Here is a 25,063-nt window from a genome sequence, read left to right on the forward strand (position 1 = left end):
TGTGTAAGTAAAAGATGTCTGAGATTTTCTTAACAGATTATTACAGCTCCAGAAAACTGAACGGTAAGGAATGTTTCCATTTTTTTGCAATACAATTGCATTATACAATTCTCTCAGAACTGGGGACTTTTAGCACTAAAGTTATTTCCATGAATATTCTTTGTGCGTTCCTATTTATTTTTATTTTCATTTCATACAAACGTACCCTGGCCAGGCTGTCGAAAGAGGAAAGGTTTTACTGGCTTGGCTTGCATCCGCTGATGTTGAGAAGAGTGGGAGAGGATGTCACTCATTATTTCTATTAGAGTATCGCTCATCCCAAGTTGTCCCCTGGGAAGCTGGTGACAACTGACTGGTTTTCCAAGCCATTTAAATGATTAAATGGCTGGTTTGCCAAGCCATTTAAATAGGAGTCAACACAGGGTTGATTGAAGTAACTTAAAAGACTCGAGAACGTAAGGATGGCAGATTTCATCCACTTAAAGAAATATAGTGATTCTTGCCTTGATGAGATTTCACAAAGTAATTTGTACATTTTAACTCGCCTTACTTTTTTTTTAAAGCTCATACTGGCTGCAGATGTAGTACAATAAAGATGAATGACACTGTATGCTGAGGTACTAGGTTTGCTCTATAAGGAGAAGTTGACTAAACTTGGCCCGTATATTCTAAGGTTTTGAAGAATGAAAGGAAATCTCATTGAAAGGTACCAAGTTTTTCCATTGCACAATGGATTGAATGCTTGGAATGTGTTTTGCCTGTCTAAAGGATCTAGGATTAGGGTAAAGGTCTCAGAATAAGGGATAGGCCATTTAAATCGATGATCGAGAGAAATTTCTTCATTCAGACTTGAACTTTTGGAGACATATGAGGTCTTAGCACTGATTTTATTCAGAATGGAATCAATAGATTATGGATATTAAGGACAGCAAAGGATTTGTGGCTATTTCAGGAAAGTAATGTTAAAGTAGATCAGTGGATCTTGACAAATGCTGGGACGGGTTTGATGTTTTTTACTCCTATTGTTTCTCTTTTCTGAAGTTCATTTTTCTCTGGTTCTAGATATGCCAGTTAGCTTCAGTAGCATCCCCAGGGAACATATATCATAATGTAAGTTTCAGTATCTTAAAGTGCAGGGAGCACTGGAGCCGAGACTAGTTCTATCCACATCTAATATCCACTCAAATGCACTTTCAGTAAGAGATAAGATAGTAATCAAACAAGATAAGGGATAATAATGTCCTCGTTGTAAGCACTAAAATGGAAAATAAATAAAAGCCTTTGAGCAGTTGGGTGATTACTTTTTAAAAAGAAAACACAAACTTTAAGAATTTTTTGGCAGAAAAGTCCAAATTACCACCAAGATCCACATCCTTTTCCCTTCTTCTGAGATTACTTTTAAGCAAATAGTTATGACCAAATCGTGGTAAGATTCTACTTATTTATTTATTTATTTATTTATTTTTGCTTGCGGTGTGTTTAATCCCATTTTGCATTGTCCCATTTCTTTTTTTTTCCCCTTCTGCAGAGATCGGAAAACACTCCGAGATCAACTGGATGAGTCATTACAAAGAAGTGTACCTCTGGAAAAATGCAGGGAAGAAATGGATGCAATGCGGGTAGAACTGGAAGAAAAGAGGGTAATATGATTTAGGATAAAATTGTTATTGTACATCAAATTAGAAACTGGTGCTATTTTGGTTTTTAATTAATATATCTCTGATTACCATATTTCCCGACAATGAAGATGCACCTGCGTGAAGACACACCCCCAATTTAAGTTGCTAAATTTTGAAAAAAGGATGGCGGGACAGGATCAAGGGTTTGGTTTAGTCCAGGGGTCGGCAACGTCGCCTGCGTGCCCCGGGACTGGCTGCAGTTCCCAGATCCCTCAAAACCCCGGGACTAGCTGCAGTTCCCAGGTCGCCTGCGAGCCACGGAACTGGTTGTAGTGCCCAGGTCGCCTGCCCCGGGACTACTAGAGAGAGAGCGAGCCCGGGACGGAGCAGCCAACCTTCCGCCCAGTAGCTACCTGCCAATCACTACCTCCACCGGTTGCACCAGTGCTGAAGCATACCGTGGCTGGCCGGCCGGCAGAAGGCACTGAGGTGGCGGCCGGTTCCGCTATCCGTTCCCGGCGGCAGCTTGCAGCCACCCGAGCTACTTCCCTCCCGGCCACAAGCGGTGGCTTCGCGCCCGGAGCGCCACGGCAGCGGTGAGTGAGATGCCAGCATGATCCCCGACCCCCTCCTTCTCAACGCTCCTGCCCTCCCCGCAACCTTACCCCTGGCGGCCCAGCCAATTTGTACAGCCCAAGCCGTGCTGACCCAGGCCAGACTCCCCACAAGCTGTGAAAGGAGTTCACAGCGTCGTCGTCGTCGTTCCCCCCCCCGCCCCAGCGGCGCTGTCCTTTTACAGCCGCTTCCCATCAGCTGCCAGCAATGAAGGACAGATTTGGCTATCCCTCAGTACAGCAACATCGTTCTTGATGTTGTTGTACTGAGGGATAGCCAAGTCTATCTTTCTTGGCTAACGACCTAACCTTCGGCCTCCAAGACGCAGGTAAATTTCCATGCCTTATTTTTGGGTAAAAAATTGCGTCTTCATTGCCGGGAAATATGGTAAATTGGAAATATTTGAAAGTTTGGTGTAAATTTGACAAAATGAATGTCTTAGGTCTTAGGATAATGGATTAAGTAATGCCAAAATCTCATTTTACAATAAAAGCACACCTCGGTGCACGATCAAATATTAGAGTATTAACCAAAAAAAAAAAGATTCCACCAACACCACCACCCTTCCCATTTCTCAGTTTCTAATAAATAGTTTTATGCATTTTCTGACAGAGTTCCATCAAGATGTATCAGCAGACACATTTAGAATTCAGTAAATTGGAACAAGAGCAGATAAAAAATGATGCGTTGTGAGTAGTTTTCTTAATTGGCCCTCCATAAATTCTATTATTATATTTTAGTTATCTTACCTTTTATGGTTTCAACACTATTTTGTATTTCAGGAAGAAGAAATTGGAAACGCAGATTAAAAAACTGGAAGGTAATTACTTTCAGAAGTTACTGTCAAAAAGTTCTACAGCAATCTGTTATAAGTATACACACGGAATCTGTTATAAGTATACACACGAATGGTAAATGTCCATCCAGTCTTTGGTAAAAAGAAAAAAATGTATACAGTGGAATGCAATATACAATATTGTATTTATCAAATTAAAGCAGATCCTACAGTATGAACTAAACTCCCCCCCCACACACACTTCTTTAACCTACAGCAAGTGAAGATGTGAGAAATGATAGCCCAAGCAGAACATATTTCAATGAAGAATCTGAGGTTTCAAATTAATCTAATCTAAGTGGATAAATTTCATCTTGATAAAAAAATATTGTGTTTCTGTTCAATTAAGTAGAACAGTCAAGTATGACCAGAAGCATTCCTACTATTTGTCACATGTGAATAATTTGATTGTCTTGTGTGACTGCCCTGTGAATTAATTGCCACCATTTTTTTTGGTTTAAAAAAAAATTCCATTCAAATGAAGAAACAACGACTAAACAAAAGGGAGAAATAAAGCAGTTGAAAAAAGAGAAGACAACGTTGGAAAGAAATTTAAAGAAAACTCAGGTAAACATAAAATATAATTTCAATTCCTCCCAACATCAAATGTTTCCATGTTAAACTTCACTTGCTAAGCTTTTGCACATTTACCAAACAAATCTCTAACCTGCTGCAGGATCACGATATACTCTTCAAACATGTTTCTTGAATTTGTCCATACAAATGGGTTGTAGGATTTGCCTACATTTAAATGTGCCAACTCATCTGCCAGGCTAGGCTTTTTGCTATCTGATGCTCTGTTTCCCTACAGAGTCTAAACAACATAAGGTCATTGACACCCGACCCACTGCCATGCCTGGATCGCCCTTGATGACGGGGAAGGTTTATGATTGCTAAGCAGGATTAAAAACCAGACCTACCATAGGTTGAATGACCTGGGAAGGAATCTGCCAGCCAAAGGCCATTCAAGCCTGGAGAGGAAACCATCTCACTAACCTGCCCAAAGAATTTCCAAGAATAAAAGCAACCAAAGGAACCTTGCATTTCAAGAACTTCTGTTTTAATCAATCACAAAGATGTGCTAGCAGACACGGTGACTTGAGACGGACTAGATGAAGATATTTGGTATTAAGGAGCTACAGTAAAACTAGTAATCTGACACGTTCACAACTTTAGTAGTGTATGTAGTTTATGCACAACAGCAAAAAGCAAAATCACAGTGTGGTAAATGATTTAATTTATCTGGTAGATGCTGGGAGATAATACACAAAGATGATGGGATGCCACAGCATACATGAATATTTTTCCACCTTTACGTAAAATCTTTGTCATGAAGGTTTGTGCATTTTTTTGAGAATGATAATGTTTTTCAAAATCAACAGGAAAAACTGCTAGTTCGACAGAAGAATGGTGTAAAAGGTAAAATCACAATGTATATTCTTAAATACATTTTCACCAATTTGGCGTGTAAGAGCTTTTTAATATGTCTGCAATATGTTTTGCAGTTTTGAAAGATGCAGATTCAGAGAATTCCAGGCAGGAAGTACCAAGAGTAGACAAAAGTAAGTAATTCAGTATTCATGTAGACTTTACATTATTCATGTTTTGATTTTAAAATGGTTTTCATTATGATTAACATCACTACGGAAATGATTTGTATCTTTGCTCATAATTTAATAACAATATATATTTTCATTAGGCTGTGAATAGCCAAATGTAAATGTACCAATTCCATATTTAATTGACAAGATGTGAGTATGCTAATTGTAAATACAGTTTATTTTAATACATACTAGCTGAAATGTTTCAATGATGTGCTAAGATGTGTGTAATTTACATTTGTTGAACATTGGAGTGAATAATCATGTAATATTTCACTGAGCCTAAATGACACAATACATGAGAAATTGTTTATAAAATCTCAACATAAACTGAGACACACAAGATTGCAAATACTTTAATCTGGAGCAAAACAAATCAAACTGTTGGAGGAACTCTGGTGCAACATAAATTATATTGGTGATCTAAAAACTTCAAGTTATTTAGTGGTGTAGTAGGATATTCACTGTTTTTGTTTAAAAATAAATAAATAAAATGAACATGATTTAAAATGTCGCTCCAATTTCACTTTTTCTACCCATATTGAAATTACTGATTTTCGAACCATTATTTAAAAAAGTGAAAGACTGGGGCCAATGTACCTGAACTTTCAACATGTGCTCTTGATAGGAAAGTATTCATATTGGGAACGTGGCATCAAATAATTCTGTTAAGTTTAATTAGCAAAGTTAAAATAACAGAAAGGTGCATTAACTGCTTTTTGTATCAACAGATAAAGTGAAATTGTTACTTGATGAAATATGGATGTGCATTGAAAGGTCCAGTGTACAAGAGAAGCCAAGCATGGAAGCCATGTACAGCCCAGGTGTGCACAATTGTTTTATCCTTTCATTTGGTTATAAGCATTCCTTCTGTTCATCGTTAGAAATTAAGTGATTGTGATGGTTGGTTGGGAGTGATGAGCTTGTTTTATTGTAATATGTTCCATTTGAAAAGCAATAACGTTTTATTCTATACATTATAGATACAAAACCAAAATCATGGAAGAAATGCAAGATTCTTAACAGAAATGGAATTAACCCACATCACAGCAGTCCACTGAAAGAGCCATCATCTTCATCGTTGCAAAAGCTGAAATGTGACCAGGAAAATAATAATCAGAGTGAACTGGATAAGTGTCTGATTGATGAAGGACTGAAAAACAATGGTGACAGTACTTTCTGTGATGAGAAAACTGTAGAAGTGATGAGACATCAAGATCCTGTTGACAGTTCAAGTGCGGATACTGATAGTGACACTGAAAATGATGCTGAGCAAGATGCTTTAAGTCTACAGCTGCAAGAAATTCTTTTTTGGACACAACCTCTTCCACCTCAATTGTCTCCATTGCCATATCCGTCACCTTCTGGAAAGGCAAGTGTAAACAAATGTTGCACGTTATTAGAGAACAATTTTATACATTATCAAATAATTCCAATAGCTATAACCTATAATTTGTTAGATCATTAGGGTCATTGTCATGCAGCATATAAACAGGCCCTTCGGCCTAACTTGGCCATGCTTACTAAGATGAATCTCTAAGCAAGTCTCATTTCCCCACATATGTCCCTCTTATTGTTTCCTGTCCATATGTCTGCGCAAATGACTTTTGAATGCTATTGTGCCTTCCTCAACTACTTCCTCTGTCGGAGCCAAATACTCACCATCCTTTGTGTGGAAAAAAGTTGCCCCTCGGGCTTCCCACACCTTAAACCTATGCTTTCTATTTTCTAATTTTCCTTGCCCTGAGAAAAAATCTGCACTTTCACTGAATGCCCTTCATGATTTTATACACCTCCACAAAGTATCTCCTCAGTTTTCTCTGCTCCAAGGAATAGTCCCAACCGGCCCAACTCAAGCCCTCCAGTCCTGGCAACATACTCGTAAATCATTTCTGCAACGTCTCCAGCTTAATGGCATCAAATACTTCAAGTATGGCCTTGCCACTGTCTTGTCCAACTGTAACTTAAAGACCCAACTTCTATAATCAATTCCCTGACTGGTGCAGATCAGTGTGCCAAAAGCCGCTTTCACCATCCTATTCCCCTGCAATGCCACATTCAGGGAACTATGTTGTATTCCTAGATTCCTCTGCTCTTTAACGCTCCCCCACGGCCCTGCCATTCATTGTGAGGTCCTGTCCTAATTTGACTTCCCAAAATGGATTTATCTAAATTGAGCTCCATTAGCTTTTTGTCAACCTGCTTGCACAGCTGATCAAGGTTTCGAAGGAATAAAGGTAATGCAAACCTTGCTGTTAATTTTGTTTTGCAATTGATTTATCTTTGTAAAGTTATGATGTGAACTGTTAAATAAAAAAGATTTAAAACAATGTAGAGCTAGGGCTAGGATTAGGGTCAGTCAGTCGATCAGTCGGTCGGTCGGGCTGTGGGTAGGCCGGTGAGTGCTGCGAGGGGTCGGTCGGGCCGCCGGTGTGTGCTGCGAAGGATTGGTCGGGCTGCAGGGCCGCTGGTGGGTGCTGCGAAGGATCGTCCGGGCTGTCGGTAGGCCGGTGTTGCAGCGAATGAGCGGGCAGACTGACGGAGCCGGCGCTATGGGGGGCTGAAGGCGGCCCGGGCGGCGTGCAGGGCAGTGCTGCTTCCCACCATCATCACCATGATGATCCAGAAGAGCATGCTGGCTGAGCGGCCACACGTATGGAGCCGGGGGGGGGGGGGGGGGGGGGGGAGGGAGAGAGAGAGAGAGAGAGAGAGAGGGAGGGGGGGGGGGGGGGAGAGAGAGAGAGGGGGAGAGAGAGGGGAGGGGGAGAGAGAAAGAAAGGGGGGGGGAGAGGAGAGGGGGGGGGGGGGGGGGGAGAGAGAGGGTGCCTTTTTACTTCAACCCAAACAACCATTTGCAGGCAGTGATTTTTTCCTCAAACTAACCATATTTTCATTTTCAAACCACATTATGGGTACTCACAGCTGTGGAGACATTTGTTCAGTGTTATTCAGAGCTCTGATTGAGGCACACCACTTGCAGAGACTGATTGAGGCACACTTGGGAAATCAAGTGAACCAATCCTGTGATATCTTCAGATGCTGAAAATCTGAAACAAAAACTGCCAGAAAATTCGGCAGGTCAATAGACAATGGGTGCAGGAGTAGGCTATTCGACCCTTCAATATGATCATGGCTGATCATCCCCAATCAGTACCCCGTTCCTGCCTTCTCCCCACATCCCCTGACTCCACTATTTTTAAGAGCCCTGTCTAGCTCTCTCTTGAAAGTATCCAGAGAACTGGCCTCCACTGCCCTCTGGTGAGGCAGAGAATTCCACAGACTCATTACTCTGTGTGAAAAAATGTTTCCTCATCTCTGTTCTAAATGGCTTGCCCCTTATTCTTAAACTGTGGCCCCTGGTTCTGGACTCCCCCAACCTAGGGAACATGTTTCCTGCCTCTCGCGTGTCCAAACCCTTGATAGTCTTATATGTTTCAATAAGATCCTTCTAAATTCCAGAATATGCAAGCCCAGTCGCTCCATTCTCTCAGCATATGACGGTCCGGCCCTCCCGGGAATTTACCTTGTGAACCTACTCTGCACTCCCTCAGTAGCAAGAATGTCCTTCCTCTATTTAGGGGACCAAAACTGTACACAATACTCCAGGCTGCAAAACTGCACCCAATACTTAAGCAGCATCTGCAGAAAAGAAACAAGTTACCATATTTGTTTAAGAAAGAACTGCAGATGCTGGAAAAATCGAAGGTCGACAAAAGTGCTGGAGAGATCTAACAGAAACATAGAAATTAGAAATTAATGTTCTCCTAATTCTGATGAAGGGTCTTCAACCTGAAATGTTAAATCAGTTTCTGTTATCACAGTTCGTAGCATTTTCTGTCTAGATAAGTGGTTAATGTCATGTTGCTTTCAAATAAAAAACAATTTGAATGTCAAATAAATATTATTTTCTTTCTTTCTTGTGCAGCAAAGCATATTTGGAAACATTACGGATTCAAGTGATGATGAAGGTGCTGCTCCTAGAAGAATCTGCAGCGAGGGTTTTTCAGAGGCTGAACATCCTGATAGTTCTGCTTGCTCCGAGGCAGTGACAACTGATCAGTCATCTTTGACGGAAGCAGGCGTTTCTGAAAGTACACCCGAAGAGTCATCTGCTGAGAAAATGGATTGCACTAAGACAGAAACTGAAAATGTGAACATAGAAGGTTTGACTGACACCAAAACAGAGGATGAAGTGTCATACCCTTCTTTGATTGCTGGAGATGCTCAATGTAGAAGTGAGAACAATACTGAAGCACAGTCATCACTTGAGGAGACACAAATGAACTCTGACATGACCACCTCAGAAATTCAGTGTGTTCATACACTTCTCACACTTAATGGTTTTCGTGAAGAGGATATGACATCTCCACTGCACAATTATCCCGAGGGGTTGCAGGAGAATGACGACTCAAAAAATACTGCCATTTTGGTTACACCTAACCGTAAAATAGTGGAACTGACAAGTTCAAATCCAAACAGCAAAAATGAAGTTAGAATAGATGCACATATTAAGGAAGGGGACACTGAGGATCTTATTTTACAAGAAACCGATTCTTGCAGCCAGCTAGTTACAACCTCTGAAGAAATGGAGGTGGAAGAAATTCACTACAAAACGTCTACATGTGACAGTCAAAAAAATGAACGTACCAATGCTTCTGTGTTGGTTTCTGATAATGAGCACACAAAATCAATGGATGTGGCAAAGGGGCCAACAGATGTTGACATGATGGAAGTAGTAATTTCACATTCACAGCTTAACAGTACTGTGGTAAATGGTGTTAGTCAGGAACAATGCATTCCTGCAAAGGATATGGAGATGGAGGAGGTTAATTGCAGTAGTTTTACATCTGACAAACTGCATGCTGAATGTACTCAGACTTCACTACAAACAGTTGATGTGGAGTTTACTCAAGGAGAGTCACCATTGAAGGAGCAAACACCTAAAATGACGGACACATCACCAAAAGCCGAGGAAACTGGTGTTTCTCAAGGCAATTTTAAGACTTTAATTTCTACAGAGTTAACGATGGAGGAAAATAATTCTGCTGGTTCAATATCCCCAAATGAAAAAGATAAATCACCACTAAATTCACTGCTGGCCTCAGACGTTGAGGAGACTTTTAATAAATTTGAAGTAAAAGAGCAAAGCAAACTTAAAAAAATGAAGGAGATAGTACTGCCTGGACATTTGGACTGTTCGACAGAAACTGATCAATCTCTGGATGAGTCAAATAAATATGTTTCTGTAGAGAATAAAGGGAAAGAGAATATTAATTATGTTAACTTAATATCTAATAGTCAAAAAAATAAATCAATAGTAACTTCTACCCTACATAATGCCACTGGAGCAGAGGAACAAAATAGGCATGACAGAATGAAAGGAACAACTGTACTTGTCACAATTGAGAGTTCAAATACTGAGGGTGGATCCAAAGACTCTGTTTGTGCTAGAGATGTACTTGGTCCCACTTATTTTAAGGATGAACTTGCAGTATCTTCAGAACAAGAATTTATTCAACAGAAACGATCAGACTCAATAAAGGAGACGAGCAGTTCGGTGGACATGGCTTCTCTGGATTTTGATGGTCCACAGGTAACTGATGTCATCCAAAACAGTTCAACGTATGACGTTCATATTAGAGACATGGAATTAGATTTCATTGAGTCAGGATGTGACAGGCCACAAGATAAATGCATAGCAGCTTTAGTCCCATTCAATTCTCAAGTCAAGTCTGCGATAATAGATCAAGATTCTTTTGGCCAAGCAGAGGAAAGTTCTCCATATGTTGAGTCTGATAGTTCAGTGTCACTGGGTGTTATTTTGGGTGAGGAGGAGTGCATTTCAACTGAGGAGATAGAGGAAGAAACATTGAAAATATCTATACCTTCTCAATGCGCGCTGATTTCAATTCAGTCCTGCAATGTTGAATCGCAAAGAAATTCTATGATAAAAGACGAGGATATTATTACCAAAACAAAAGAAGCATCTATATTTCTGAACACTGTTACCACAGAAGTGCCGAACACTTCTGTGGAAACTGAACTTGCTCAGGACAATTCCAGAGAGTGCACTTCTACTAAAGAAATGCCCAACGAACATGAAAATAAGGATAAACTTTGTGTACATTTCAAAAGCTTTGAAGTTACTGAATGTGAAAGCCAAGCTGATGATAAACAGAAAGATCAGTTAATGGAAAATAATGAAATGGAGAGAAGTGAAATGGGAGAGGTAAATCATACCCTGAAACCATCAGGGGATTATTTATCTTCTGGTCAGACTTCTCCCCATTTTGATGCCTTCTCAGATGAATCCTCAAGACCAAATGTGGCACAGAATATTGCCGAGCAATGTCCTCCTCATTCTGGGCAGGTCGAAGCTGCTGATACTGCAAATAATACAGCTTTGGAATTTGAGGAATATTCCAGCATAGAAAAAAGTAAGGATGAACCTTTAGGAAAAGCACTCCTTGGTAATGGGATCCAACAGCCAGTTCTGAAATCTTGTTCCCCTTCAAAACAAATTTCTCAGATGAATCAAGGCCCTCAGACCCATGAGACGGGAGTCTCAACGCTGGTTAGGAAAATCAAGAAAAGAAAGCAATGGAAAGCAATCAAAAAGAGTCCAAGATCCATTGAAGATACACAGAAAACTATTCATCATGAATTGGATGATAAGGATATGACAACTGAAATTGCCACACCAGAAAAAAGGGTGCTTGAAGTTCAGGCTCAGAATTGCAAAACTGAAGTTGGGCAGCACGGCCTCTCTAAGCACATTACTCTGCGTGGTATTGACTTATCTTTTGATTCTGAAAGTGCATCAGCTTCTAATGAAACTGATTGTAATAATAAAAGCACAACAAATGTTGCAGAAGAGTCAACAGCTAGCCACCCTGACTGCAATGAAAGTAAAACTAAACAGCTCACTTTAGATAAAGGGCTTTCACAAGGCCCCTGTCAAACTCCAACACTTAACATGCCCAACAATACAAATGTAAATTATGAAGCTGCAGGAAATGGTGATAATGCTATGTCAGTAGAATGTGCAGATTCAGATTTGGATAACCCTGCACAAAAGGTTTGTGACAATGAAACTTACTTGGAAACAAGCCCTAAGAGTGACTTGTTAGGCTGTACACCGATAGAAAATGAACATTTGGAAGGAAATGCTAGCAATCGAGATTATCCAGTGGATGTGGAGATATCGGAAAGCTCCTCTGAAGTCTGTTCCTATCAGGATACTAGCATTTGTATGAAAGAAAACCTTGGCATCGAAATCAACAGTAAGAGCATTGGAATTACTGAGGAAATGGCTAATTTCAAGGCGAGTATGAATAAAGTCAATAGTTCTACAAACAATACCATAACAGAAGCTTCCAATTACATGCAGCCAGTACAAAAAGTAGATATCTCAACACAAACAGAGCTAATATGTAATGGTTCACAAGTTGTGCTTTTTACAAGGAATTCTTTGAATACTCTTCCTCAGATCGGCATTAAGAAAGAAGATAAAGATAAATTTGCACTGGCAAATAATGTTTCTTCCCTTCCTGATGCTACTTCAGGCCACCTGAGACCTATTAGATCAGCATCAGTGCATGAGAAAGAGGCATTATTTGAAAGTACAATTGATGGTACAGTGAATTTGAAGTCATTTAGAACTTCAGTAGGTAATCAAACCTGCAAGACTGCAAGTGGCAGGAAAGGACATTCAAATAAGATTTTACCAAATGCTTTGATTGATGGAGATGCACAACAAGATGCCGGTTTACAAAAATCAGAAATACGGTCTACCTACAAAAGGCGTGCAGCTTTAAGAAGAAAGAGCAAAGGTTTGGATCCAAACAGTCTACCTGTAGTGAATCCCGAGGTTTCCACTCCAGTATTTTGCATGCAAGAAATCCATCAAGTGATGTTAGAAATGGGACAACCTCTGCCACCGTTATTGCCACCACTTATAGCCACACCTCCAAGAACCATAAGATCTACAAGAGTACAATCCCCTCGTCTTGCATCATCCAATGCATCATCTCTGTGTTCCCCTGAGGATGACTTTGTTTCTCCTTCAAAAGAGATCTCAAAGACAGCTTCAATTTCACCTCTGTTGGATCACTTACAACAAAAGTCTCCTCCAACCCATTCCCCATCCCCTTTAGAACTTGCAAGAAATGAAAGAATCCAGTCTTCTCCATTACAGTTTTGCACTACAACCCCAAAGCATGCCGTTCCTGTGCCTGGGAGACTACCTCAGACTGCATCAACGTCAGCAGGTTCAACTTTACCTCAGGAGAATTCTGTGAAAATTCTGGATGCTATGTATCCCAATCTCTCTGCCCGAGCACGAACTTTAAATATTCTCCGTGGTAATGTTCAGCTTAGCATGCGTGGCTCTGCAGGTGGTGAGAACCAAGCCGGTCCAATGAACCAAATCATGGGGTTCAAAGCAATCAATTCAACCCCAACTGCATTTGTAAAAGCAGGAAGCAATTCCAGGTCTGAAGGGTGTGTTAAAGAATTGGAGCAGCAGAAGCCAATTAATGTTAGCATGTCAGGTGCCGTGGAAAAATCCAAACAAGACCAAAAGGCTACCAAAAGATGTGCAGAAAATGATGTAGCAAGCAGAGCTAAAAAAGTGAAAACTGAAGGCAATTGTCAGCATGAGGATTATACTTCTGATTTAATCGCCCCAAAAGAGTCCTCCACTGTAGATGGTGTTCAACAAACCAAACCACTTTGCAATAGGGCCATAGAGCCAAAAAACAACAAATACAACTGAAGCTTTCTCCCAGCCTTGTGAACCTGTTGATGCAAGTGAAGAGGCTGTAGCCAGTGCCTTAAAGAAAATTACTGAATCCTGCTTTGACCTACTCCCTGTTATACGCAGCCATGTGTTCGTTGGGAACATTCCTCAGCTCCCAGTACTGCGTGATGAAGAGAAAGAAGTGATTTATGAATTAAGTGGCAATAAGGTAAGCATGTGGTTTGTTCTGTTACTCTGCTGAAGTAAAAGATGATCCCAATGTCAAATTAGTTTTGCGGTGGTAATTGATATGTTATGGATGATGAAATATTGAACATTTCAAATAATTCCAGAGAACAAAGAAGTGGATTAAAGTTTCTCTGACCATTGCTCTGAGGTTTAAGATGACGATTTTAAAATTTCAATACCATCCTCCTCCACTAATTTTCCTTAATATCCAAAAATATATTGATTTCAATTGAATATAATTACTTCAGAGGCTCCACTGCCCTTTTAGAGAATTCCAAAGATTTGTTGTAATAGGCATAGAGTACCGAAACAGCCCTTTGGCGTAACTCGTCCAATTTGACCAAAATGCCCAGCTAAGGTAGTCCCATTTACCCATGTTTTACCCGTCCTCTGAATAAAGACATTTATTCTCATCTTTCTCTGAATAACCAAACCCTCATTGTGAAACCGTGACCCTGTAAAACGTCATAAAAATATTTTATGTTTTATATCTGCATTGTTCAAAGCCTGGAAGTATAGATCCACTAAATCAGTAGGACAGGTAGCATCTCTGGAGAGAAGGAATGGGTGACATTTCGGGTCAACCATCACACCAAGACCTGAAACGTCACCCATTCCTTCTATCCAGAGATACTGCCTGTCCCGCTGTTACTCCAGCATTTTGTGTCTTTCTTTGGTGTAAACCAGCAGCTGCAGTTCCCACATACACACTATAGATCCAGTCTTAACTTCTTCCCATACTACAATACTCCCATTTCCAGCAATCCCCCGTGAACCTTTCAACTCTTATCGTACATATGTCCTTGCGTAGGAAGGAGATTAGGCTCCTATACAGTACAACAGGTGCTATTTCACCAGAGCTCTATTTATTTGCAATGTTTTTGTATTCAAATCCACTTGCAATAAAGGCCAACGTATCATTTATGTCTTAATTGCCTGCAAATTTACTGTCCGTGATATATGTACAGGGGCAACTGGGTCCCTCTGAGCACCAACACCTTTCATTCTCTGACTATTTAAAACAATTATTCCACTTCTATACTTTTCTTTCAAAGTGAATGGTTGCACAATGTTCCCACGTTGCATTCCATAAGTATATCCTTGCACATTTGCATGGTTTGCACAGCCCCCTATTAGTCTGACAGCATCCTGAAACCCCTGGGTGTTTTTGCAACCCACGCTGTCGCCCAGCTTTACATCAGGAAGAGAAACTGATGTAAAGCTCATCAGTTTCTAAACTCATACGAAACAATGGCACCTACATTTCAATATAAATGTGCTATTGGGAAGTAGGAAAGAACTGCAGATGCTGGTTTAAAGCGAAGTTAGACACAAAATGCTGGAGTAACTCAGCGGGACAAGTAGCATCTCTGGAGAGAAGAAATGGGTGGCGTTTCGGGTCCAAACCCTTCTTCAGACTGAAGAAGAGTTTCGGACCGAAATGTCACCCATTCCATCTCTCCATAGATGCTGTCTGTAGCGGCAGATTATTATATCGTTCAAGAGATTACTCCCTCTAGCCACTTAAGAGAACATGGGGTAAGGAGAATGTCGTAATTCGCATGTCAGCTTTCCATGAGACTTTCAGAGCTTCTCGAAAGATAAATCCTCATAACAGTCTTTTGATTAATAGGTTTGAAGATAATGCAAAGCTGGGTGGCAGTGTGAACTGTGAAGAGGATGTTAAGAGGTTGTAGGGTGACCTGGACAGGTTGAGTAAGTTGGCAGATGCCTGGCAAATGCAGTATAATATAGATAAATGTGAGGTAATCCACTTTGGCGGAAAAAACAAGGGGGCAGATTATTATCTCAATGGGGTTAGGTTAGGTAAGGGGGAGGTACAGCGAGATCTTGGTGTCCTTGTCAGTTACACCCAGCGAGACCTGGGTGTCACTGAAAGATGGCGTGCAGGTACAGCAGGCAGTGAAGAAAGTTAATGGAATGTTGGCCTTCATAACAAGAGGATTTCAGTATAGGAGTAGAGAGGTTCTTCTGCAGTTGTATAGGGCTCTGGTGAGACCACATCTGGAGTATTGTGTACAATTTTGGTCTCCTAATTTAAGGAAGGACATCCTTGTGATTGAGGCAGTGCAGTGTAGGTTCACGAGATTGATCCCTGGGATGGCGGGACTGTCATACGAGGAAAGTTTGAAAAGACCAGGCTTGTATTCACTGGAGTTTAGAAGGAAGAGGGGGGATCTTATAGAAACATATAAAATTATAAATGGACTGGAAAAGCTAGATGCAGGAAAAAATGTTTCCCTATGTTGGGCGAGTCCAGAACCAGGTGCCACAGTCTTAGAGTAAAGGGGAGGTCATTTAAGACTGAGGTGAGAAAAAACTTTTTCTCACAGAGAGTTGTGAATTTATGGAATTCCCTGTCACAGAAGGCAGTGGGGTTAGGTAGAGCTTTAGGGGCTAGTGGAGTCAAGGGATATGGGGAGAAGGCAGGCACGGGTTATTGATAGGGGACGATCAGCCATGATCACAATGAATGGCAGTACTGGCTCGAAGGGCCGAATGGCCTCCTCCTGCACCTATCTTCTATGTTTCTATGTAATTTCTTTATTGTTGAAGAAAAATAGTAAGATATTCATCCAACCTTCCCTGACTCGCACACTTTAATCTTAGTCAAACTCCAGCATATCGCTTTTAAACATTAGAAAATTCCTCATGTCTCGGCAAAACTCCACATGGTCGAAGGGTGTTCCTTCTAGCCATGTTGAGCTCTAAAACTAAACTAACAAACTAAACTTCTGCGCAAGAGAACCCAGAAGCAAACACGCCCCCGACTACGTAATAAATCCCACCCACATAATTACGGGCAGACTAAAATTTAAAGGCAAATGCCGTAATTAATGACACATAAAATAAAGCCAAATAGCCACTACACTGTGTGTTGAGCTACTCCAGCATTTTGTGTCTACCTGCTATTGTGAAGTGTTTTGGTTTGCCATGATAAAGTGCTGTTTGTGACATGCTTTGATTTGCCTTGAGAAAGTGAAAAATTATTAATAAAATGCAGGTATTGTCTGATTTGTTCTGCTTCTCATTCCTTCCACATATCTCAAAAAATAAGCTCTGGAATGAAAGATTCTGAAAAAAGGCAGTATGTAATCGATGTATGCAAAACAAGATATCTGTATTTTTGTCAAGAAATCATTAAAGGGTTCTTAAGGAGAAGTTATAAAATAGTAAAAAATTAGTTGGAGAAAAAAAACGTAACGAAGCAATGGGCATTAAATGACAAAAAATCTGAAACCTGATCTCACCCATTGAACTGTGCAGGATGTTTGAATTGTACCATTTCATATGTAATTTTTGGAATTGCACTGCTCAGCAATTGAGAGAAAATTCACTTTTAAAATTGCAATGATTAGTAACTTCAGTTATGGCTGATTGTTTGATGTGAAGTATAGAGATGTTGGTGAGATTACAGTAAAGTTTGAAAACGATACCTTCCTGCAAGAATTCCTCAATGGTAGAATAATTAAGGGTAACAGGATATGTGGTCTTTTTTTATGGTTTCTCTGTAGATATCCAAGACTGCCAAGTATTCCTTCATCATACATAAACCGGGACACATTTATAAATATTTTCTAGAATGGGGAAACCTGGGAATTATAGACCATCTCAGGGCTCTCACTTAACTTTTTTTCCCTGTTGCCAGTTGGGCAACCTAGGCAGCTCTATAGGTTGCCAAATGATAGTTTAGGTGCTCATTTAAGATGGCTTGCTTGACGCATGCGATAATGTGCTCGGACGAAGTGCGTAGTTACCAGTCGGAATTATGCTCAATGAAGCATTCACATATTTTTTCTGCTTCAAATAAAGTCACAAACTAAACATATTCACCAATCAAGACATGATATATACCACAATGACATGCAGAAAATTATAATACAGTATCTCAACTCTTTTTACACATTGCAATGAATGCAATTTCTATTAGTTCATTCCACTTCCAAACAAAAATGTGGTTGGATTATTCAGCGTATGATCAACCTGTCAATAAATCCTGGACTATGGTAACATATATGCTTAACCATGCACACTACAGATTGATGCAAGCATGTTTTCTGTGAAGGACTGAAAATTACCATGACATGGCCATAGCATGGGTCGTTATTGCTATTGGCACAGAAACACTCTCGCTTCCCACATAATTTATCCATTACAAAATATACAGGTTGCATGGAAATTTCTAAAGGCATTTTATGATAATAGCTGTTAAAACCGACTATACCCATCTGACAGCCCGCATACCCAACCCTCCGAGTTACTCCAGTATTTTGTATCTATTTTCGGAATAAACCGGTATCTGCAGTGCCAAGCCGGGCAAAATGGCTTGGCGTTTAGGTTGCCCGGCGGCACTTTGGGTGGTCATTGGCACCTGGGCAACTGCTAATTTCGAGCCCTGCATCTAATCTAACAGCTGTCATTTGCTAATTTCTAATCTCCAAGTGATCCAATGATACAAATTTCAACTGTTAATATCCACCTGCAATTTCATGCTGCCATTCATATTCCTATAAAATGCTACTTACCATTTTGAGGAATGTGGATGGCAGCATTCATTTGCAGGTAGATATTAATAGTCGGAATAAAAAGGAAAAATGGTACCAAATAGATTCCAATTCAGGTAAATTTAAATGTGATTGCACTTTGGCTGAAAAAAGTTTGCCTTTTAAAGATGGTGTAAACCAACTTTCAGAGTCCAAGGAATTAAAGGCTATAAAAATGTTAAGGAGAAATAAAGTAAATATTGTGAAAGGGTAATAGAAATGCACCTTCATTTGGAGCATTGGAGAACAGGTGGTGTAGATTGGTTACTTCTTACTTCTTACATTGTAGTGCCTGTTAGTAGAAGCTCCTCCTACTATGCTGTTTATAGTATCAGAAGTCTGCTTAAGTAATACAGTCTTAGTAGCTGCTAGTTACTGTAACCATACAGATGAATGCTGTGAGTGAACTTTAATAAACATGTGTTGTATCTTGATATGCATACGACTCGACACATTACATGGTGTCAAGAAGTAGTTTCTTACCCACCCCGTTTAAGTTTATCGGGTTTTATTTCTTTCTCATTGTTTATGTGCCTGTTTTCTCCATCATGGCAAACTCGTCTCGCCATCCTGGTCCTCTGATCTTTGACTGATATCGCCGAACGATGGCGCCTTTTTGAGCACGACTACACTCACTACATTCGTATTGTTCATCGCAACGATCCGCCAGAGGTACTTGTTTTTGTACTCTTAAACCTTGCTGGCCCTGAGGCAATGAAGCGTGCGAATCGTTTTACTTTTGCGCCTGCTGTTTTAGACCAAAATAATCTGGTCCAGCTGCCTGCAGAAACGAGTGATGACCCTGCTGTTCTACTTGCTAAGTTCAGGCAGCTATGTGACCTCCCTTCGATCTCTATCATCAAACGCACCAAGTTTTTCACTCGTTTCCAATAGCAGGACGAACCCATCGAGTGCTTTATCAGTGGCTTGAAGCACATGGCTGCGCGCTGTCGTTTTGAGAATTTTGCAATCTGGTCCGCGACAAACTCATTGGAGGTATGCTCAGTGACAAAGTGAGAGACGAGCTGCTTCGTAACACTGTACTGACTAAATTAAGCCGAACACGCCGACGGATTGCTGAGATAATTGCTTCTCACACAAGGACTGTTACCTCTGGGCAGAGCTCCCAGTCTAGTGCAAACCTTACTGATACATCCTGCCGTAACAAGCCTTCACAGCCTTCCCCTCCCTGGCAGCAACAAAGGTCTGCTGCTCGATGCCCTAATTGTAACAATTCCCATGCTCCAGGTTGGGTATTCTGCGTTGCGTATGGTACAATTTGCAACTACTGTAAGAAATTCAACCACTTCGCAAAACGTTGCCGTTCCCGTGCGACTCGAACAGTCCCAAGGACAAATGTGCACCTGTTAAAACATGAGCCTACTGATAACGAATACCAAGAGCAAGATGCGCCATCGCCTGCTCTCCTCTCTGAGAGCCAAGATAGCAGTTCAGCCACTCACTCCCTCCTCCCTTCCTCAAACGAGCAGCTCGACCTTGAAGTCACCATGATTGTTAATAACAAGACTGTGAGCATGTTGAACAAGCTTCTGCCACGCTACGGCCTACGGGAGTGATGTTCTGCACCAGCTTGGAGAAACTGATTTAAATTGCATCATAGACTCAAGGTATCATACCCTTAGGTTTTTTTTATCGTCCGAGGGGATTCCGCAACTCTGCTTGGTATCAATAAATGCCACGATCTGGGCCTAGGCTACCTTGGCCGTGCTATCCATCAACTCTTTCTCGCTGAGGGCCCCACTCGGCAGATACTTTCACAATATAAAGAACTCAATATAAATCACTCCTGTGGTCCGAGCCCCACACCATGTTCCGCATGCCATGTGCGACAGAGTACATCATGATCTCCAGTGGATGGTCTCCCTGGGTGTCATTGCTACAGTTAAACATAACATAGAAACATAATAGGTGCAGGAGTAGGTGCATTCGGCCCTTTGAGCCTGCACTGCCATTCAATATGATCATGGCTGATCATCCAACTCACTATCCTGTACCTGCCTTCTCTCCATACCCCCTGATCCCTTTAGCCACAAGGGCCACATCTAACCCCCTCGTAAATATAGCCAATTAACTGGCCTCAACTACATTTTGTGGCAGAAAATTCCAGAGATTCACCACACTCTGTGTGAAAAATGTTTTTCTCATCTCAGTCCTAAAAGATTTCCCCTTTATCCTTAAACTGTGACCCCTTGTTCTGGATTTCCCCAACATCGGGAGCAACCTTCCTGACCCATCTGACTGGGTTTCCACTATGGTGGTTGCTACGAAAAAAAACAAGGAAGAAATCCGGATCTCATCAACCCCAAGGTCGTCAACACAGCAATCAAACGCCCACACTACCCTATGCGAACAGTAGAGGAAGTTGCTGCTCAAATAGGCAACGCATCCGTGTTCTCCATTCTGGAAGCCAAAAGCTCGTTTTGGCAGATCCCGCTGGACCCAGACTCCAATCTTACTACGTTCGGCTCCCCCTTCGGCCGTTACAAATTCCTGAGCATGCCCTTTGGCATCAACTCTGCCAGTGAGGTCTTCCAGTGCACCATGGAACAACTGTTTGCGGGGTATCCATGCTCCATAAATGTTGATGACATTCTCGTTTGCGGACGCCAATCTGAAGAGAATGCTAGACCGTGCCAAAGACATTCAGCTCAAACTCAATCCCCTAAAATGTAAGTTTTGGGTCCCGGAAGTTACCTATGTTGGGCATGTTTTCACAAGTGATGGTCTCAGACCAGATCCATCAAAAACTACTGCCATCAACAAAATGCCAGTGAACTTTAATAAACATGTTGTAGCTTGATACGCGTACGACTCGACACATCACAGGTGGTAAAAGAATTGTACAACTATGCAGAGACTTGGTTTGATCACAACTGTGCCACTAGTATTTCCAGACTCCAGTCCTTCAGAGGAATGTTTTGGCATCGGAAGGAAATTTATTGTCAAGTTACTTGAATAATATCTGAAATCGGAGATTAAAGCATGAAGAAAGAAACATGTCTGTTGGAATTTAGAAGACTATGGAGGAAGAATATTTAAATTTTAAAGATATTAAGGGGAAAGAAAAGGATCAAGGGGCACAGTACTAAATATTATTACTGGACCAATTGCTAACCTTTTCCCTAAGGAATAATCCATGGAGCTGCAGTTTTGGGTTCTGTCAGAAAATATGCCTGGGAACAATGGTAGAGAAAAAAAAAAGTTTATATAGGATATTTAGCATGATGTTGTATGTGAAAATATTGTAGCTCAAGTAATCAATGTGAACCATCACAGAGAGGGAGGAAACTGCAAGATTAATGCAATATAAGTAATATTTGTCGATTTCCCGAAGCAGTGGATTTTATTAGTGTTTATAATTTGAAATTGGTCGGCATAGGAATTATATTATATTAACAACAGCACTCTATAATATTTGGGACAAAGACCCATCATTTATTTATTTGCCTCTACTCCACAATTTGTGATTTGTAATAGAAAAAAATCACAGATTTCAAGCAGTCATTGCATGCAAAGGATATGCAATAAAATACTAAACGCGACTACAATCATTTACGTGACATTGCTGTTTCCCAAACATTATAGTGCCCTGAAATGGGGGGGCTATTTATAAACACTACTGTAATTTCTACACCGTGAAACCAAATTGTATAAAAACGGCCTTTATTAAAATCTGACAATGTGCACTTTAACCACATGTGATTTTTTTTCTATTACAAATTTTAAATTGTGGAGTACAGAGGCATATAAATAAATGATGGGTCCTTGTCCCAATCATTATGGAGGGTACTGTATTAATACCACACATTTTAAGGCTGTATGTTGTGAGTACTTCGCTGCATTATGTTCTTTGTCAGGTATCCCTTTAGTTATGGTAATTGTTCAATGAATGCATAAAAGTGGAGCAAACCAGGGTGGAATTGTGTGTGTGCGAGAAAAATAAATCAATTTGAGTTTGATGCTGGCTATGTGGCTCCGTAACAAAAAGAAAATTTCTGTATTTCAAAATCTGTGAAAGATTGATTGAGGGTAGACGCAAAATGCTGGAGTAACTCAGCGGGTCAGACAGCATCTCTGGAGAAAAGGAATTGGTGACGTTTCCTTTCGAGAACCGTCTTCAGACTGATGTCAGGGGAGTGGGCGGGACAAAGATAGAATGTAGTCGGAGACAGTAGACTAGTAGGAGAAGGGGGAGGGGATGGAGAGAAAGCAAGGGTTATCTGAAGTTAGAGAAGTCAATGTTCATACCGCTGGGGTGTAAACTACCCAAGCAAAATCTGAGGTCCTGCCCCTCCAATTTGCGCTGTGCCTCTCTTTGACAATGGAGGAGGCCCAAGACAGAAAAGTCAGATTGAAAATGGGAGGGGGAGTTAAAATGCTGAGCCACGGGGAGAACAGGTAGGTTAAGACGGACTGAGAGCAGGTGTTCAGCGAAACTATCGCCAAGCCCCCACTTGGTCTTGCCAATATAGAGAAGTTGACACCTGGAACAGTGGCTACAGTAGATGTGGTTGGAGGAGGTGCAAGTATACTTTAATACTGTGGCAGAAATTATTGAGTTAGTTGTTGAATTGCCTGGCATTGCTCCGTTGGAATAGATTAAATACAGTCTTCAAGAAAAACACCAATACAGCATAGGGTGCGGTGAGAGGCATCGGTGGGAAGATGGAAGATGCATGCATGAGGGCAGCACAGTGGAGCAGTTGGTAGAGCTGCTGCCTCATCATGCCAGAGACCAGGATGCGACCTAACCTTGGGTACTGTCTGTGGGGAGTTTGCATGTTCTCCCTCGGACCACGTTGCTTTCCTCCGGATGCTCTGGTTTTCGCCCACATCCCAAAGAGTTGTGGTTATGTAAGTCCATTGGCTCTGTAAATTACCCCTTGTGTGTAGGAAATGGATGCGGAAGTGGAATAGTCAATGAATTACGTTTATAGAAACATAGAAAATAGGTGCAGGAGTAGGCCATCAGCCCTTCGAGCCTGATAATCTTCAATATAATCATGGCTGATCATCCAAAATCAGTACCCTGGTCTGGCATTTTCCTCCAAATCCCTTGATTCCCTTAGGTCTAAGAGCTAAATCTCTCTTGAAACACTCTTGTGGTGAGGTTAAGATTTCCTATTTTGAAGGAAAACGGGGCTTTGTTTTCACTTTAGTAGAAGAGATGTTGTGATTTTAAGTTAATTGCTAATTTTATTGTGTGGGATTGGATTGTTTTTTTATTCTAATCTGGAACTAATTGAAATTAGTGTCTCTTCTGAAATATCAGTAGGGCTGAATGGCTTATTCCTGCACAAGGGTTCTGTGTAAAAAAAATCAGATATATTGCAGTTGTTAATTGTTACTGCAAATATAACATTATTTATTTTTTTAATGTCAGGACTTAATAGAAGCTTTGCTCTTGGCTATCATTAAGAAGCTGAAGGTTGAGCAAACTGCCCTGGATGGTAACGATCTTCAAGCACTTTCTCGAGTTTATGTTGCAATCTGCCGACACCAAGGGGATCTTGAAAGAGCTCGTCTTCTTTCCTACAGTATTTTAAAAGAAGGTAAGAAAATGTGATACAAATTGCCTAAATAAACCAATGGAACCTCTCAATTTGGATAATCCTGTGAAATGGCACTGGACATTAATCAGATGTCCTCAGCAAGTAAAACTTCCCTGAAAATTACCTGAATTGATTATACTTATTCCAAGTCACAATTGTTATGGCAATTCAATAGAGTTAGAGTTTAATTTATATTGGGGTTTATACAATATTCCCAGTCATGTGTTCCCACTTCAAATAATGGATGGTAAGAGTGAGTTCTTAACAGTTCTTCCTTTACATTTTCCAACCACCGTTAAATGCAGATTTTTTTAAATCACCCAGGAAACGAGGGAGAAAGCTGTGGTTGGTTTGCAAAGCCCACAAATCTGATACGTTTTTATTCATTGTATTCCCCCACTGCTTTCCTTGCACCCAGTGCACTAAATAAAGGCACATTTATTTAGAAAGAAGAGTGTATGTGTTGCAATCAGATATGGAAATGTTTTGTGTTCAGTGTATATTTCGGAAATTAGATGCAGAACTTGGTAGGAGTTCATAAATGGACAATAATTCAACTCTGTTTCCCTATTAAAGATAAAGTAGGATTAATTTCATTGCCCTGATTTAGAACAGTAGTGCTCAACTCTTGTTGCAGAGAGCTATTCATAAGAAACTATTTTTGGTTTTAATTACATATAATCAGTGATATTTTAATCCTTTTTCAAAGTCACCAGTACCACAGTTTATGAAGCTCCAATCTCTGCTTGTTCGCAGCCTTGCTCACTGACCCTACACTGTCAACTGCTAATCTCAGATTGGTCCACTCACAAAATCTTTGGTTCTCCTCTCCACTTTACTGGAACAGTGCCCAGCAGACCTGAATTCTGTTGTTGTATAAAAGTAGTCCATTGAATGCTCAGTGACCAAACTTTTGTTGACTTTAATCAAAATATCAGTTGTGAAGTTAAACAAAGATGCAAAAAACTGCAGATGCTGGAATCTGGAGCAAAAAATAGTGCTAGAGACACTCAGTAGGTCATGTTGTTGTTGTGGAGGCAAAGTGATGGTCAATGTTTCGAGTAACAATGTATTTGTGCATTCTGTAAAAATGGAATGCCACGAGCAAATATTTCCTATATTACTTGGCTCAACTAAGTAGAAAAGGATGAGATTCAAAACAAGCAGCTAGGTTCAATACACATTACTCAAACTCCTGATGTCATATACTCCTTTCTATACTCTTTCTATACTCCTTGGAGAATAAAGTCACAGTTGTATAGTTCA

The 25,063-nt window shown here is 40.6% G+C and overlaps 1 protein-coding gene across 1 annotated transcript in view; it reads left to right on the plus strand.

Annotated features, from left to right (window-relative positions):
* ice1 (KIAA0947-like (H. sapiens)) overlaps positions 1-23,791 on the plus strand; it is a 37,086-nt gene extending 13,295 nt beyond the window's left edge. The window contains exons 4-14 of the mRNA XM_055659106.1: positions 45-63; positions 1,529-1,640; positions 2,847-2,923; positions 3,017-3,054; positions 3,554-3,636; positions 4,452-4,488; positions 4,575-4,631; positions 5,402-5,494; positions 5,654-6,042; positions 8,596-13,639; positions 23,629-23,791. Of these exons, the coding sequence (XP_055515081.1) occupies positions 45-63; positions 1,529-1,640; positions 2,847-2,923; positions 3,017-3,054; positions 3,554-3,636; positions 4,452-4,488; positions 4,575-4,631; positions 5,402-5,494; positions 5,654-6,042; positions 8,596-13,446 (5,756 nt within the window). The 3' untranslated portion in view covers positions 13,447-13,639; positions 23,629-23,791. The remainder of the gene's footprint in view (positions 1-44; positions 64-1,528; positions 1,641-2,846; positions 2,924-3,016; positions 3,055-3,553; positions 3,637-4,451; positions 4,489-4,574; positions 4,632-5,401; positions 5,495-5,653; positions 6,043-8,595; positions 13,640-23,628) is intronic.
* Positions 23,792-25,063: the final 1,272 nt, after the last annotated feature.

Source organism: Leucoraja erinacea, chromosome 2 (genome assembly GCF_028641065.1).
Source record: "Leucoraja erinacea ecotype New England chromosome 2, Leri_hhj_1, whole genome shotgun sequence".
NCBI classification, from domain to species: Eukaryota; Metazoa; Chordata; class Chondrichthyes; order Rajiformes; family Rajidae; genus Leucoraja; species Leucoraja erinaceus.